Below are 17,549 nucleotides of genomic sequence, written 5' to 3' on the forward strand. Positions count from 1 at the left end.
GACAGATACATATGGGATTCTCCTTTGAAAACAGGTGGTTTTATTTGGGTGGACACAAATGACCAGCAGCAAAAATGGTATTGAAGATAAATGGAAATGAAGCTGAACTTTTAGCATAGTGTTCATGCTGGTGGTGCACGAGTAGAAAGAAGAAAGGATAAGAGGTCTTATATGAATAAGAGGAGCAGAACTTTATGGGTCCAGAAAACAGGACGCCTAGAGGAGATCTGAAAAGAAGCAGACAGTGAGGTTCCCTCTGCCTGTGGAAAGGAATGAGACTTGGAAGACAGCAGAGGAGAGATCTGGTTGAATAAAGTCCTGCTCTATCCTAATCTGCCCCTCTTTAAAGAGACTGTCATTTCCTCACCTCTCATAGCGGTTTGTGGAACCAAGTAATTTTTTGGTAGTTTTATCATCCTAAAGAAAGAACAAGAGGCTGATGATGTCCCACAAGGAAAAAGCTTTTTTTCTTCTACTACTAGAATTCACTACACCTGTTCAGGTTTTTGTGGTTCACACAGGGAACTGGCATGAATTAACTTAGAAAGCTTTCCCATCCCTATCTGCAGGCACTGACTGAAGCATCAAAATTTCTATCTAGATATTATATACTGCAGAAACTATCTAAAGAATAGGTTCTGATAAAGATCAAAGTTGCTTGACTTATTATCCTAGAGCCTAGAGTCATGTTTTTCTCCCCTTGACAAGAAGAGACCGCTCAGAAGTGCCATCCTGCAAGCAAAGTCCCATTAAATGCAAGTGAAAGTAATGTCTGCCATGAAGTGATTCTTAACAAGAATTTACATTCCTTACCTTGCAGTTTTTCCACCAGTATTTTCGCTTCAGTTTGGCTGCACTGGTTTCAAACTGTGAGGCACCTGCTTGCAATGCATCTGCCCGGTTGTCAAGCTCCGATAGCTTCTGGTCTCTTTCTAGCACCTTGTCCACGTTCATTCTCATGATGTCTACCACCTGCAAAGGCACAGCCTCATGTCAGATTCCACACACAGTAAAGCTCAAGGTCACCCCTATGCTTACGCTCTAGAATACCACATATCATACTGAAACCAGCCATTTGCCCTTATGGTATGTGATGGCAACTACGTGCACAGTGCCTCAAAACCATGGCTGTGAAAAAAGACCCAGTGAGAACAAGATCGACATAGCTATACTGTGCTCAGACACCCTTAAAGATAGAAAAATAAAGGGACATTATGAAATACTGTAATTAATTTCATCAAAGCTTTTGATTTCTTTTAGACTACAACTAGCTACTTCCCTATAGATACAAAAAACTGATGGAGACCAGTACCTCTATACTGCAAGTTGGTTGAAATTTGTCAGTCATATCTAAACTCAAGCCATTATTTACCATACACATTTAATATAACTGCCTTATCTTAACTAGAGAAATTGGCTAAAGGCCACTCTAAAGGGGAATATATGCATTTCCTGACCAAAGAATTTACTCATTCTGCAGATCTTTCTCAGACAAGATGACTTCCCAGCCACAATCTGAAGTCCTGGTAGAGGAGGAGAAAATATTACCTGCGAAAATTCAGCCTGAAGTGTAACAGGGAGCTCATGCCACCTCATTGCACAGCCTCAGAGAAAAAAGTGTGCACAGCTGGTACACAGTAGGTAAGGCACATTCGTGCATATATTTTATACATTGAGTTAGAGGAATATCCTCTTCTAGCAAGCCAATTAACTCTAAATAGAAATCCTGTACAAATTCACTACAAATGTAAATGTTAGACAGCATACTAATCTCAGTAAAGCTGGCTCCACTTACTCTAGCAGTGAATATGGTTGCTCATCTGTTACTTTTCATACTCTGTAAAAAGGAAGTCCATGTTATTTGTATCTAATATAACTTAACTATTACCTGCAAAATCACAGAGTTATTAAAAAAAAAAAAAAGATTAAAAAACAAGGAGATGTGAAAGCCACAACATCGGAAGGATATAGACTGGTTGGAGCGAGTCCAGAGGAGGCCATGAAGATGCTCAGAGGGCTGGAGCACCTCTGCTATGATGAAAGGCTGAGAGAGTTGGGTTTGTTCGGCCTGGAGAAGAGAAGGCTCCGGGGAGACCTTATAGCCCCTTCCAGTACCTGAAGGGGCTACAAGGATGCTGGGGGGGGCTTTTTACAAGGGCCTGTAGTGACAGGACAAGGGGTAACGGGTTTAAATTGAAAGGGGGGAGGTTTAGATTAGATATCAGGAAGAAGTTCTTCCTGGAGAGGGTGGGGAGGCACTGGAACAGGTTGCCCAGAGAAGCTGTGGATGCCCCATCCCTGGAAGAGTTCAAGGCCAGGCTGGATGAGGCTTTGAGCAACCTGGTCTAGTGGAAGGGGTCCCTGCCCATGGCAGGGGGGTTGGAACTAGATGGTCTTTGAGGTCCCTTCCAACCCAAACCAGTCTATCATTCTATGAGATTAAACTGGTAGTGAAAGAATCTTTGAAAAGACTGGCATAGAGTTAAAATGATGTTCCAAAGCTCAAAAATATGTTTTGCTTGTCTACCAAGCCTAAAACAAAATCAAATGTTTTGGTCAACGCCAATTTTCTTATTTGCTTTTCCAAACCAAAACTTTCCAAGCACTTTACTCTGTATCAAATAAAAAGCCCTTCTGTTTTCACATCTCAGCTAGTATTTAGCTGAATTTTTTCTTGGTACAATGTTTCATAGTGAAAATGTTCAACTATTTGAAAATGCTGAAAAAAAATACTGCAACATTTCCTACCCATTCTCTCATTTGTTTTCCTCAGAACTATTAACTAGAATTTAACCTGACTGCAGTGAACACTTGTCCAGATGAGACCACATTTTTGTTAAATAAATAAATGTTTGCCTAGACTAAAACCAGGACCTGGGCCTTAGAAAATATGCTCTAGGATGCCTTGAGAAATCAGAGGGGAACATCCAACATGGATGTAGCTGAAATACTATATCAACACTGATACAGCATTAAAAATGTCAGTCATTTTAATAACACCAAAAATTCTCCCGTGATCGTGTTGCTTAGTTTTGGGTTTGGGTCCAAAGTGCTGTGCAGAACAGCCCTTCGAGTAGAATAGCCAAAGGAGTGTAGTGCTGTGCTGTGGTGTTTGGTGCCACCTACAGATTTCTTTCCCACCAGACATGAAAGAAAACAGGAAAAAACGAGGAGGAAGGCCAAAGCAATGCTTAACTGATCAGATCCTTAGTGACTTCACAGTACTGAAAGCCCAGTGGCGTTTTTCCCCCTTGGATATTCTTATACTGTGATTTTCCTATTAAAAAAGGATCTGCTGACCACGTGTTATCCACTTAAAACCCATCCCAGCCTTGCCTCCCCTCCCAAATGGGAGGCATGAAAACCATGGACCCTGATTTTCACCCGCATAATCCTCAAATCCAGGAGCTACTCACTGTCCCCTCATACTGGGTAAGAGTTTCTGCCAAAATTGTGCCATCATGCTTGAAGAGAAGAGGAACTTGCATGGGCTTGAGTGAAAAATGTCAGAATACAGAGTATCTTAAACACAAACTGGGAGTTCCCTAGCCTCACTGGAGCCATCCATCTTCATTGATCTGCCTAAAAAGCCCTAGGTATCTGACCTGCATCACTCATTTTAGGCAATAGCTAGCAATTATTTTTCATCTTCTCGGGACAATTACTTTTGCTGTAGCTCACATAAACAATTACAGCACCATCCTGATGTAATATGTTCAGGACAAGAAGTTTATTTCATTATTCTGACTCAAGATAAAAGCTGAAATGTAATATTCCTTTCCCCACTGTAATAGACACTCCCCTAATGTCAATGAAGTTACTGCGATATGAAAAATCAGTGATAATGAGAGAACCAGGCCTAGAAATTTCTGCAGATATTTCTGCAGCCGGAGGATGTTCTCATGATCGGCTCTGAACACAAGCAATGGGGAGGCCAGAAAGACCCTGTTTCAGATCAGCAAAGAAAACGTTCCGAAAAAGACAAAGCTCAGTTTGACTGGTGTATTTAATTCATCTTAAGAAATGCATTTGAGGAGGATGTTGTGAGGTCTTCTCTCTGTTTTCAAAGCGTACCTGGGGCTTTTGAAAATAGAAGCCTTTATACACATAAATAGCTATTGTCTAATGTGTATATTATTGAATTGGCATTAAAGAATCACACAAGCCCTGGCCACTTCCCCATGGACAGTAAGCAATTAGTTACTTAAATCTTTGTAGGGATTTAGCAAAACTACACCTAATACCCAGCACACAAATCCGCACAGCAGGTGTGCAAGGATGCTACAGCTGCTATTGTACTGCTGGTATGCTCAGGGACTACACCCAGGAGCGGTGCTATGCTCACTTAGTCCCATTATCACTTAGATGGACACTGGCATTACAGCTGAGGTGCCAGGGTAGTCTGTTTGCTACAAGAATTTAGGGATCCAAGCTGCAACAGGCATGTGGTCCTCCAACACCAACAAAAAGAGTGGGAATTTGTTGAAGATGCTGTTATGACATCATGTGTGGGTGCCTTTCTTTGGGGACAAATTGTGATGATTCAGTAGAGCTCTGGCTAATGAACACATCCCTCAGGTCTCCAATTCTTATGGCTTGAATCTATCTTTGAGCAGCCCATGGTCTGTCCCTGTGAAACAGCCTGTGAGATTACCATCTGTCCTTTAGGAACACAGGAACACGTTAAAAAGGGCTGGCTCCACTATGATTTTTCCTCCTAACCTGACTAACGGATGAATTCCTGAATTGGCACCAATGCTCACGTTTATTCTGCAGAAGTGTTAGTGGTACAAGGCTGTTCATACTCAGAATGTCTCCTGTACTGTCTGCCTCCTCATAAGTGCTATCCTTTGGTAAACCTCATTTCTAGATCCACTGCCTTCAAATAAGCAGGAGTTAGTGGATCACTAGGGAGAAAAACATCTTAAAAAAAAAGAAAAAAACCAAACACCAGCAGCCTTGTGGTAAACAATGAATCTCCTGGAGTCACTTACCTCATCCACCCGGGCTTGTGTCTGCTGCAGCCGTTTGTTGCTTGACACATTGGTAGCAGGAGGTGGCCCTGCAGAGCCAGCACTGGTGGGACCTTGGGTAGGAGCTGGAGCAGACCTAGATCAAAACCAGAGAACATAAAAAGTGGCTAAAACCAACTTGATTTGTTCACCACCCCTTTTCTGGAACAAGTCAAAAGTACCTATCTCTTAAACGGAGTTTTCCATTGTCTCACAGCCCACATTTTCCATTCCTGGATCACAACCCTAGTGTCCCTTTCCCTCCCATGCTGCCATTAGTTTTCACACTATTTCTTGATAGAACCACATCAAACTCTTCCCCTCCCATGCTTAAACAGCAAGCAATTCAGATTATCCACCCTAACCTAAGCCAATGGCCAAACCGATCACAGGCCTGACTAGCAGGGCAGAGCTTATGTTCCACTAAGGAAACAGACTCTGCTCTGGGTATTTTGGGTTGATGCTATAGGAGCCAGGGCTGCAACCTGTCTTCTGCTTCAGTGTGCTGACTGGCACATTCCCCTGCTCCTCCATGTTTGGCTGGAAGCTAACCAGGTAAACAAAAGGAGAGGAGAAAGAAATGGAGGAGGAAGTGGGGGTGAGAATTGCACACAGCATGGGGTTAGTCCTCTCAGGCATTCAGCAATGTTTAACCACCCCACCCATGGTCACCAAATGCCCCACCAGAGCAGCTGGCCAGGTTTGAACAACTGCTACTGACCCGGCTGAATATTTGCAGCAATGCTGTGATCAGAGCCCTGATCTCCTCTACCTCAGCTTTTTTTGCAAGTATCAACACCTGCTTTCCCCAGCTTCCTCTAAAACAAAAGTTCCTTAAAATCCAACAACAGATCCGGTCTGACTCAGGGCACAAGCTTGTGCAGACAAGTCACCCTGCCAGCCTGAACAGGGTCCCTCAACCTTAGCCAGTCCTACTTCACATGCACACTTTAACCTGTAAAACCTTCCCTTTCCCTTCAAGGGATGCCTGTCACTTCTTCCTGCAGAGAAACAAAACCTTTCCTGAAGCTGGAGAGGAAATCCCTATGCATGTGAACTGAAAAATATCACAGATCCCACTCACGCATTACCAATGCCTTCCCACAGTGACAGACTGCGAGAACACGGTGTTTCTCTGTGAATCATTCCCTTTTACATCCTGGGGTCTGATTAATGCTGCTGGAATTACGGCCCCATTAATACACTGTCAACAAGCCTAGGGACACTTGAAGTTAGTTCCCCAAAGGTACCTTAAGCTGCAAAATCCAGTTTGACAGTATCGCCTGCGGGCTGCGATCCCTACAGATGATGCCGACCCTCACAGCCTCCCAGTGCTGGAGCAGCTGTTTGCAGACCCGCAGCACTGCTGTATCTTACACTTTGGTTTTTTAACTGTGGGTGAGAACGTCACTATCAAGCTTTACTTGAAAGAGAAGAACTTGAGACATACACAAATTGCTCATCCTTTGAGGATCTCAAAGCCACTATTAAAAACATAAAAGTCCAGATGCTACTGCCACCTGCAATGGAATTACTCCATTGAAGGGCCATGGGCCAGGATCCCATCAGGAATTATTCTGAAATTACACTGTTGTCACAAAGCATCAAAATCTGACTATAATGTATATCAGACTCAAATAATCATAGAATCATAGAATGGTTGGGGTTGGAAGGGCCCTCAAAGATCATCTAGATCCAACCCCCTGCCATGGGCAGGGACACCTTCCACTAGACCAGGTTCCTCAAAGCCTCATCCAGCCTGGCCTTGAAGACATCCAGGGATGGGGCATCCACAGTTTCTCTGGGCAACCTGTTCCAGTGCTTCACCACCCTTTCCATGAAGAACTTCTTCCTGATATCCAATCTAAACCTCCCCACCTTCAATTTAAACCCGTTACCCCTTGTCCTGTCACTACAGGCCCTTGTAAAATAAGACAAAACTATCTCCTTGGCACATTAATGACTTGAAGGGGAGTTCCTGGTACAACAACAGAGCTAAAACTGAAATTGTTACATTTCTTTGCAGTCAAGGAAGTAAATAGGCTTTTTCCCAATCACTACAAGGAGAATTTTTTCTATGGAAACATTGTGTCACACTGTTCACTACTACAAACATTAACAGAACTCCCCTCTTGAGCTGTGTACTGTTAGCGTCCCAGAGACTGCAGAAGGGAAGTACATGAGGTGTTTTTCCTGGCCACCTGTTTTCTCTAGTACTCATAGCTTGTAAGTGCAGTGGTGTTCTTGGTCAAAGCTACATGGTAACTCAGAAGTTTGGTGTTCTGCAATGTATCTTTTCTGCCCAGTAATTTTCATCTTTTTTTGCACCTCCCAAGCTGTCCTTAAAATTATTTGGCATAAAGTAGACACCTCCCAGTTTGTCCCTTTCCAGCATCCTTGCTGCCATCTAATTTGCTTTCAACTGTATTTCCCTCCAGAGAGGGCTTCTCTGATCCCTGTGTAAGGGAGGCATGGATGGGTAGATGGCTGTTTTTACAGCTGCTCTGGACATTCAGCTGGAGTTACTGTAGCTACCAAAGAGATGGCAATTTTTATGCTAAGGTACAGCAAGCTTGTAATTAACAAACCCATCTTAATTAATTACATAAAATCTAATACAAGTGTAACCAGAGCTCGGTGCTGCCTGCAGTGCAGAGGTCTTTCCAACCTTTTGTCTCTGGAGTTGTGCTCTCCTTACACAGTAACAGCAGCTGCCTCACTCATGGCCTCACAGGTCAGAGCAATGAGCTGCTACAAGCAGAAGCAAGCTCACCAGAAGAGATGTAGCACCCACCAGAGTGGGGGAAAGCACAGGTGCCCAGACAGGCTCCAGGAGCCTGTCCTTAAGCACGTGCCTTTAATGCCACGAGCAGCTCTTGCCAGTCAACAAGGCATGAGCCCTCTCCCGTCATCAGTCAGCGCGTAATATCCAAAATGGACACACAGTCACCGGCATCACCTCTCCTCCTCCCAGTCTCCCAGGGCATTTCAGATCAGGACAGAGGATTGCCCATGGTTCTGGCTCAGTCCTACCAGTGTTTGAGCTCTGAGGAAAGCATTCTGGCTGGGCAGCAACAGAAGGCAGTAGCTCTATGAGCTAATGTGGCTTCAGTCCCACAAGGCATCCGTTAAGAGTTTGTCTTTGAAGCTAAATTTTCTAGCAAAGAAGGGAATTGAAAGCCTATACCACTGGAAAGAACCAATGTTCTCTGGGATATCTTAGTGTAAAAATGCTAGAATGAAAGTCCAACCTACATTTACATAATTCTTCTATAATTGCCTCTGTACTGTGTCATATCAGCTTATAATTTTTCAGAAGCCTTAAGTCAAAGAAATTTATGCAAAATATTAGCACTATGTTAAAGAGGCTTCCTTTTGAAATAAATGAATCATCACAACTTTGAAGTCCAATTTCTCATGGCCTGGCATGATTTTTGGGAGCCACAAAAGAATGCAAAATCCATATAAAAGCTCCATCGTTGGGTCCCTAGCCATCAGACTCGTGTACTTTCTTTTTTTAGGAGAAGAAAAAAAGTTACCATTGATGCTGACATCTTCACTCCCAAGAAAGAGTCAAATTAATTTTGAAGAGGCAACAAAGCTCTATTATTGTTGGTGAAAAAGTGTAAAAATCCCTAGCAAATATTCTTAAATGGCAACCACTCTGTGATGTCAGAGCACCAGAGTACACTCTGGGAGAACGACAAGTACACATACTTGAGGACAACTGTACTGTACGCTTAGAGCCCTGGCAGTTAGGTTGTTCTTTATGTAATAGTTATATCCTCACTCCCCACATGACAGATTTTGCTTCAGGTAGCACATAAGCAATCTGAGTGATTAAAAGCAGGTGCTGGATCTGTGTATGTATGCAGCCCTCTAGGAAGAAATCTTTGTCGTCTGTCCTAGTAATGCAGTAAAATGGTCTCAGCTGACTCAGGCATACTCAATTCTTCTGGTTACTTTCTGGGCCTAAAACTGGTAGATCAAAACCAACACTAAGAGATTTCTCATCTCACCTGGATATTTTGGAAGCAATTTACTACTTAGCTCTAATGGTTTAAAGGAGCTGCAACTCTAATTAAGAGAGAATGGCAGTTATTAAGTTAATGGTTGGACTTGATGATCTCAAAGGGCTTTTCCAATCTAAACAGTGACATGATTCTATGATTCTGTATCCAGAGTTACTGTTATCCATTTCAGCACTGGCTGAAAGAACATTAAGGATGACTGTGTAGCTAACATTTTGGGAAGCTGCTTGACACATAGGTCCGGTTTTGATCATATGTGTAGGCTATGTAGGAGAGGTTTTTTGAGTTAGGCTAAGGAAGGGAGATGCACAAGGTGAATACCAGAAGGATGCCAGGCCACCACTGTGACTTTGATACAGTTTACATATAGGACCTCAACAGCTGCTTTCAGCAACTTGTTTTATGCATCCAAAGTGCTTATAAAGCCTCCAGCTACAGGACCTAATCCCTTCAAAGTCTTTATCCTGACAACACTGCAATAAGCTGAAAGCTATTATCCCTGCATATGGCTGGGAAACAGGTACAGGAAGATTAAGCGACTTGCTCAGTGGCACAGGAAGCCTGTAGCAAAGCAGCCTAGGCCTCTTCATTGCCATCCTTCTGCTCTCCTCTTCTTCAGCTACTGACTCCAAATTAAAGCTCACAACCTATTTCTAACAGCAGGAGTTATTTTCTACCCCTCAGACATAAATAGTGAGAAACACACAGTTAAAGGTTACAGCACAAGCAAAGTGAAAATTACATCACACAGCTTTAGCTGGTATCAGCTGGCAAAGCTCAGAGTGGGAGACGGTGAAAGTGCATCAGTGCAGCAGACTCTTTGACTAATGACCCCTATAAAATGTGAAATGAAGGAGGCAATTTTCTATGGATCTCAATTTGATTCCTCTTCTCAAACCCTTTCCCTGTTGTTCAAATAAAACATAAATTCGCACTGCCTCTCCTCCTCTTCATTTTCTTACTGTCCAGGTACCATAATTACATAATAAATATTTACTGTTGTAACAACAAACCTTTATTTAATTGTAAAATAAATAACAACATTTTCATAGCTCTGTATTTTTGAGATTTAGCTCTAAACCAATTATTAAAATTAGCCACAAATGCAGACTCATACACTACTTCAGTGACTACAAATGTCAGTGAAGATCCTGGACCAAACAGTAACTGTAGAAACTCTCACATTGTCCCTAGTGCTCAAAGTGTTCATCTGTGAATTTAGATGCATCTGAAAGCTTTGAGGCAGGGAGGATCTCTAGGGAAATAAAGGAACTCTATAGAACTGGGGGTTTGCTTTTAGTTTTGAACTTGCTTTCTTTATCCCTACGTAGTAAGAGCTAAAACAATTTTTCCACTGCTAATTTGCAAAGGGGTACTTTTACTGATAATACTTAGACCCTTCCGCTTTCTGGAGGGATTTGCTAGCTCCCAGTTTTCTGTTAACCAGCTTCTACCTCATAGGATTTTCTCTCTGCAGTAGATCAGTTTAGCGAACACTAACAAGCTTTCTTAACAATCAGTTTGGCTATCTGCAGTTTGACACGATCCTAACAAAATCCAGTCTCACCAAAGAGGGCAGACTAAAATTCTGTGCTAGCCTATTTACATGCCATCTCTCAAAGAAATCGGTACCTTTGATATCTAAACTCCTTAAAGTTCTGGGCTTTCCAGACTTGCATGTTTAACTGTACAAACTTAACAGTAGTACAGACCTAACACAGTTGTCTGTGGACAACCATGTTTCTGTTTGGGAATATGTAGATGTGTCTGTCTAAATATCAAGAGACACCAGCTATACATCTCAACACCTCCTACCCAAATTTTTGCTTTTCATAGTGAATCAGGATAGTGTCAAACGGCAGGTCCTGTTACTCCTTCAAAAACACACACTAATTCTGCCAGGAAAGATTCAGAGAAAAGGTGACTTGCTTCTAATGCCCCCATAAAATTAAGTATCCTTCAGAATTGGGTTCTCAGCCTTCTTACAAGTAGATGATGATGTTCTCTGCCTCCAAGGTGAGAGGACTCTTCAAAAGAAAACCATGGCTAGAGATGACCCTACCCAGTTCCAAGATAGATGCACTCAGTAATTTGCCTTTCAGTGCAGTTGCACATCAATTGTATGTATTTGAGATTTCTAGCTGATCTTCCCTGCTCCATTTATTAACTAGTTTATTTTTATAGGCTAAGTTTATCCTTGTTTTCATTCTACTAATCTCACTTTCACAAGATTAAAAACAAGCTGTTCTGTGGGAGCAAAGAAAGTCATGATATTATAAAACTAGTTAGGGTGAAAAGATATTGACAGAGGAGTATCACTGCTGGGCTAGTGGACATTTGCATACTTGGGGGTGGAGGAATTTTCAGACTGTGGAAAGATGTTTGCAGTCCTCTGAGATTTCACAGAGATAGCAGAGTTAACTCCCAACAAGAGCAAAGAGGCTTCCTTTACTACCAGGGAACCATGACTACTTTAACAGAGATGTTGCTCTTAACTGTGCTTTTCAGTGTCTCATCTGAGCCTTTCAGTATTCACTAAAACATGACTATCACCAATTAAACTGCTATAGACTTTAACTTAGACTCATTCCATTCTATGACTATCAATTTTAAAATGATTTCTCATGCTGTTTGTAATAATTGGGTAGTAATGAGTAATAGTTAATTGGTGGTAGGAAAAAAAAACCCCACATATAAAAGGAATTAGCATTTGAGATATCTTAATTTTGTGAAGAAAGTTCTGCTTTGAACATATTTCTGTTCCCAAATGTGATTTTCATGTACCACTAGCAATATTCTACAAGGACTCTCCCTTATTACAAAATATTTACTCTGATCATTAGCCAAAGAATAATACCCTACATTTAGTGTCCTAGGAACACATTTAATTAAATATTCCCACCAGTTTATTATGACTGCACTGACCATCTGGTGTGCTAAATATGCACACAGAGGAAAAATAGAGGAACCTTAAGACATCATCTTTATTTTGATCATCATTTGTTATGCTAGTAATGATTGACTGATTTATCTTCTCTAGTATCTTCTATTCAAGCCAAATAAGTATTACTTACAAGGCCCAAAGCACCTGAATTCTAAATCAAGCCAATTAGTTCAGCCAAATTATTCTTGTGACAATCATAAGAATTTGCCAAAGAGTTGCATTATTTCCATAATTTCTCTAAATTGTAGTCTTCACAACAACCAGTTGCAGTGACTCAGGCGGGGTTTCTGTTAGTCAGAAAAGTAACACAAAGCAGGATTCCTTTTCTGAAATATCAACACTACGGATTTTTTTTTTTTTTTAAGATCCTTCTTTCCTCTTGCTGTCACCTTCTGCAAAGACTGTGGCTTAAGATAAAGTCAACAGAATGCAGGGATATTGATTCATGTGTTGACCACTGACCACGCTTTGCAGAGTAGTCTATGGATTTGCCTGAAGGATGATTAAGGGTTAGATGACTCAGGGTGTTAGTGTACACATTTTGTCTTCACAAATTAAGAACTCAGAACTACATTATAGAAGCCAACGATCTAACATATGCTAGTGTTAAGTGATCACCTACCCAAAAAAGCACCTGCACATACAAACTAATTCTATGTCTTTAGATCCCAGTTGACCAGTCTCATCTTCACATTTAACTGGACAACAAGAAAGGTTTAACAAAAATGTATAGAACTAATGAAGCAGACAGACAAGTAGACAGTCACCATTAGAACCTATAACCTATCTGAGCCACTTAAAAGAGCTTAGTCTGCTACGTAAACCATAGCTAGAAACTGTGTTGACCCAGACTAGACTAACCAAATCTGTGCTCTAACACAGTGTGATATGGGTTTTAATTTTTACATCATAGCGATTGCCTCTCAAAAGCAGCGGCACTGATCAGAGTTCCCCATCTCTTCCCAGAGGGACAGAGCAGCAAATTAGGTCTCTCTGGGAAACAACTGCAAGAGGGAAGGAGGAGAACCATATTCCTGGGCATACCAGTGGAGCTGGTTCGTTTGTGGGGCAGCTCCACTGCACCTCGCTGCACGTGGGACTTCTGCTTGCCTACTGCCAGCAAGGCATGCCGGAGTGGGGATCTCCGCTGCCCTGTTCAGATCAGCAGGGGACTTTGCCCCTAATAAACCTCTGCATTAGACTAGCTACAGATCTGGGTAATCTCTGATCAAATTACCTATATTTTTTTCACAGCTACAGGACTGTAAATCTATATACTGAAAAGAACGGAAATAACTAAACAACTCCAAAGTAAATAATCTCCTTTTGAGGTCATTTCCTCACTTACCAGTGACTTCAGCCAATTTTAGTCCCATATTGGTGTTTTTCCTTAGAAAAGGGTTAATTCTCATTATTTGCTGATTTGAAAATAACTGTAGACTAAATCTGGAGCTCAGCATGGGCTGCCAATTTCAAAGAGAAAAAAAAAATACGTTACAAAAAATATCAGAATTTTGTTTAAACAACATTCCTTATGCTCCATCAGGTTCACATGTTTCTATCTTAATCTAGTTCATTTGAGCTAATGTGGTCTTAACTCCATCCCTGAGAGCTCTTGACTTTGCAAGGTGTATTGGTAACGGCCTTTCTCCAGTTACTACAGCTCTCTTGCACACTGAGGTTACCTTATACACCTGGAAAAATACGACAAAGACTGACCATCACAGGAGGAGTTGAATTTTTCCTCCCTAGAAAACTTTATTAAAGGAATTTTAGTTTATAAATAGGACAGTGCTTTTACCGGGCATTAAAAAAAGAGACAGATTCAACAAAGAAATCAAATCCTGGATAACACCAAGGCTTTATTTTTCTTGTGCTAAGTTACTATACTGAAATTAGGGATTGCAAACTGAAACAACACTGCATTAAAGCAGAAATTTGCCAAAGCATACTAGGCAGTGGGAGAGAGGAAGCCTAACAGAAGAAAGCTTCACTCAGTGCCTTAGTGAGCTATGTCTGAAAGAACTCAAGAACAAAGCAACGAATACACTGAAAACGCCATCAGTATAATTGCTGTCCTTTTCCTCCCCATATTGGAAGAAAGAAGAAACACAATCTGTCTTGGAAACTATAGGGGAAAAATATAAATACCAAATACGTTGCTAGAGAAATGTTTCAGAAATTCAGAACTCTAAAGCAAGGGTACATTTGAACAAGCCAGTGATGCTAAACAACCTGGGCTACCAGATAGTCCAGATTCACAAGCCTCTATTTTCAGCTTCTAAAGCAATCACTAAGGACACGGTCCAGTGGAAATGGTCAGCTTTACGCAAAGCCCCAAGTCCTCTTTCTGAACCGGAGCTGACGTACTGGAGGCTCACACTGACGCGGTACGTTATGGTTAGACTTCACCTGTGTTTCTCATGCGGAGGAGTAAGAGCACCCACTATTTCTAACTTTCTGTGTAGGCTTCCAGGATCATGGGCTATACCCAAGGGAGTAAACAGGCAGCAGCTGGGCAGGGAGTGGGAGGAAAGGATCAGGGTAGAGTTTGACTCAGCCATCCCCTGCTCAATGACTCATGTACTGGTGCAGAAGAAACTCCTGTAATATGTTGCCACTTGCAGTCAGTTAGAAGTTAACTCTGACACAGAGAAGGAATTAAGACTCTCAAAGGAATGGTGAGATTGATAAGCTTTCCCTGCTTTTAAGTAATGTTTTTTAGATCGAGGGTGTTTAATGTGCCTGTCTTTTGAGAGACCCAAATTAAAATCTAGGAGACTTGGGGGCTTTCCATTTGCCTGTAAATTACTTCCCAGCATTGTTGTTGCACTTTAGAAGGAAATCAACTATTAACATTCTCTTTTTTTTTAATTAAAAAAGCCCCAGCAACAACAAAACAGCTAAAATAAAGTCACATTTCCATCAGCAGTGAAATGTTCTTGTAGCCTTGCTATATACGACTGTTCAGTGGCAGTTTCATCACAAATGAACTTTATAGGGTAATTACCATCCTTACTTATATTAAAGCTTAATTATCAGGAGGCTTATTAAGCTTAAATCTTCTCTAACTACTTGGCCAAGAGAACTACAGTGAACATTTTATCCCACCTATTCATTACTTAAACCGCAGTCACACACCATGTTCAAGTGTTAAGAGAGAATAGCAAGAATATCTGTGCAGAAAGCCAAACTTTTATCCTATTTCTCACAAAATGTCATGTTTAGTTCCTGAAGAGCTTCCATGTGACACAGCTACCAGTTGCAAGTGACCGTGTCCTTATCACAGGTGCTCCACCTTCCCACAGTGTTATGATTCATACGCAGTGTATTTTCTCTCCGGTTTCAACATCCATCAATTACTGAAACTAAATTCCTTTTAACCAATCAAAGCAATGAAAAGAAACTTCTAATTTCAAACTCTCATTGAATGAAAAGAAACCAAAACCCCAGAGAATTTTAATACAACAAAACCAGAGTTTTAAAGACCTTTTAAAGAAGATCTTTAAGACTATTTTGCCAAATAAATTATTTGGCAAACTAATGTGAATTCATTAAATATCACCTAACAGAAAATTATATGAACCATATTGAAAGATGTCTTGAGCACTTTAAATGTATAAAATAAGATTTCCAGAACCCCTAGTGTGATTTCAGAAGCTTAGACATACTCTGTGGATCAATGCTGAGGCTGATATACGATCTGATTTTCTAATTTAGTTGAGGTATTTAAATCAACATTGTGCACACCAGTACATTCACAAATTGCTACAGTCCAGAAATTGAACTTCAATTTTGCATTTTTTTACCCCAAATAGGTCCATATACTTCTTCTCCTAATTCAGTAAAGGCCAGTTTATCTTGCTTCCATCTTTTAGCCTTGTTACACTCAAGAGACTGCCTTTTGCTATTTGTTAAAATATTTAGACACTTCACTGAAAACCTGTTGTGAGTTGCATCATTATAAGCAGGCCTTGGGGTTCTCTAGATAAATGGGAACGCTCTCCTCCATGTCTGCCGAGTATTGCTATTTTGCTTAGCATTCATCTGAAACTTCAAAAGTTAATTATTTTTACAATACTTCAAAAGTAACCACTTGTTCCTCATCTCCCTTTTTGAAAACAAAAAAGTCATTAGGATTGAGGAGAAGTGTTTGAAATTTAAACGTGTTATGCTTTAAAAGTCAAAAATTTAATCAAAATTTGAACTGTCCGTATGTTATTCAAGTGAGAAGAAGAAATTGGTAAGAATCATATTTGGGAAAAAGCAATCCATTTACAATCAACCATAAAGTCCTGTTCATATTAACAATGAAAAAGTCAGATCACTGAAGCATTCCCGTAGCTAACATTTCCTGCCCTCAAAAGCTACTCTTCAAGCTCTCTTAGTCTTCCCATCTGTGTTTCATCCCTTGAAGGGCAAAGTATTACCTCCTGCTGTTGTGATTGGGATACAGATACAAGCTTTACGCTAGAAGCAAATGTTATTCGTGCAGTTTATTTCCATAAGAAAGCTAAAAGTAACTTTCTACAGCTATCCCAACTAAATATTGGTAATTAAATCCACCTGTTCACAACAAATTCAGCCTACCTACAGCAAGATTCAATGCATTGATAGAGCTTTTTTTTTAATTTTTATTATTCGTCTTTGGCTCCTCTACTGTTTTTGAGTCATCACGCTGGTGCCAGTGCTCTAATGCAGGCATGGCACAACAGGTTTTCTTCAGACCCCATTGGGAACCTTGTCTATGGCATACGGGAGCATGATGACGCACCTGACAGAGGAAGAAATGTGCGGGGCTGTAACCAGTTCCCTAGGTAACAAAGAGAGACTATAAAAAGAGAAAGTGGTACCACGGTGGTAAATAAATAAATGCATACAATAGAGGCCCACAAGCATGACTATCTTTCCTAGATACTGGAGAGAACAGAGAGGGGCAGAGCATGTAAATTCATGCACCTTGTACCTGTGAAGAAACAGAAGATTTCCTTATCAATTAGAGGTGAAATAATACCTTCATCCGCAAGTTCCTTTTAGGCAGCCAGGAACACTCTGCCTCTCAGCCCTTTTCCTCTACTTTCCCAACTCTTTCATGTTACAAACAGCTACCAAGCAACAGGAGGTTTGCAGAGAATGAGTCATTCTCATATGGCTGATAGGCTGAGGGCGGGATGGAGATTAGTGACCTGACAGTGCACAGCCCCAGAATCATTATGCTTCCAGATAACCAACATGGTCACTGAATGCAGCAAAACTTAATAAATGGTAAAGGCTTTAAAAGGATACAATTATAAGCTGTAATTCTCACAGATCGATGTGTTAGCCTAGAAAGATGATTGCTATATGTTAGATACAAGTTGACACGTGGCATTAAGCATTTCATACCAATAAGGTATTCTCTTGAAGTTAACCAGCCAGTAATTACATTAGATTTTATTTAGATGGCAATATGAAATCTTTAGGCTTTGGACCCCTATTAAAAATTTTGGGAACTAAGAGAAATAGAAGTGTGGCATAACCATGCCACAGTCAATTCCCAATGTAAGCAACAGACTTTGACAT

At 40.9% G+C, this 17,549-nt stretch overlaps 1 protein-coding gene across 1 annotated transcript; it reads right to left on the reverse strand.

Moving 5' to 3' along the window:
* Positions 1–367: 367 nt before the first annotated feature.
* Positions 368–5,109, reverse strand: LOC104506100 (vesicle-associated membrane protein 3-like; the record flags this gene model as incomplete). Its single annotated transcript, XM_010146920.1, has 3 exons — positions 368–417; positions 814–972; positions 4,995–5,109. Coding segments are annotated over 3 exons (324 nt in total), but the record flags the coding sequence as incomplete, so codon positions are not given.
* Positions 5,110–17,549: the final 12,440 nt, after the last annotated feature.

Source organism: Eurypyga helias, unplaced genomic scaffold (genome assembly GCF_000690775.1).
Source record: "Eurypyga helias isolate BGI_N326 unplaced genomic scaffold, ASM69077v1 scaffold35832, whole genome shotgun sequence".
Classification (NCBI taxonomy): Eukaryota; Metazoa; Chordata; class Aves; order Eurypygiformes; family Eurypygidae; genus Eurypyga; species Eurypyga helias.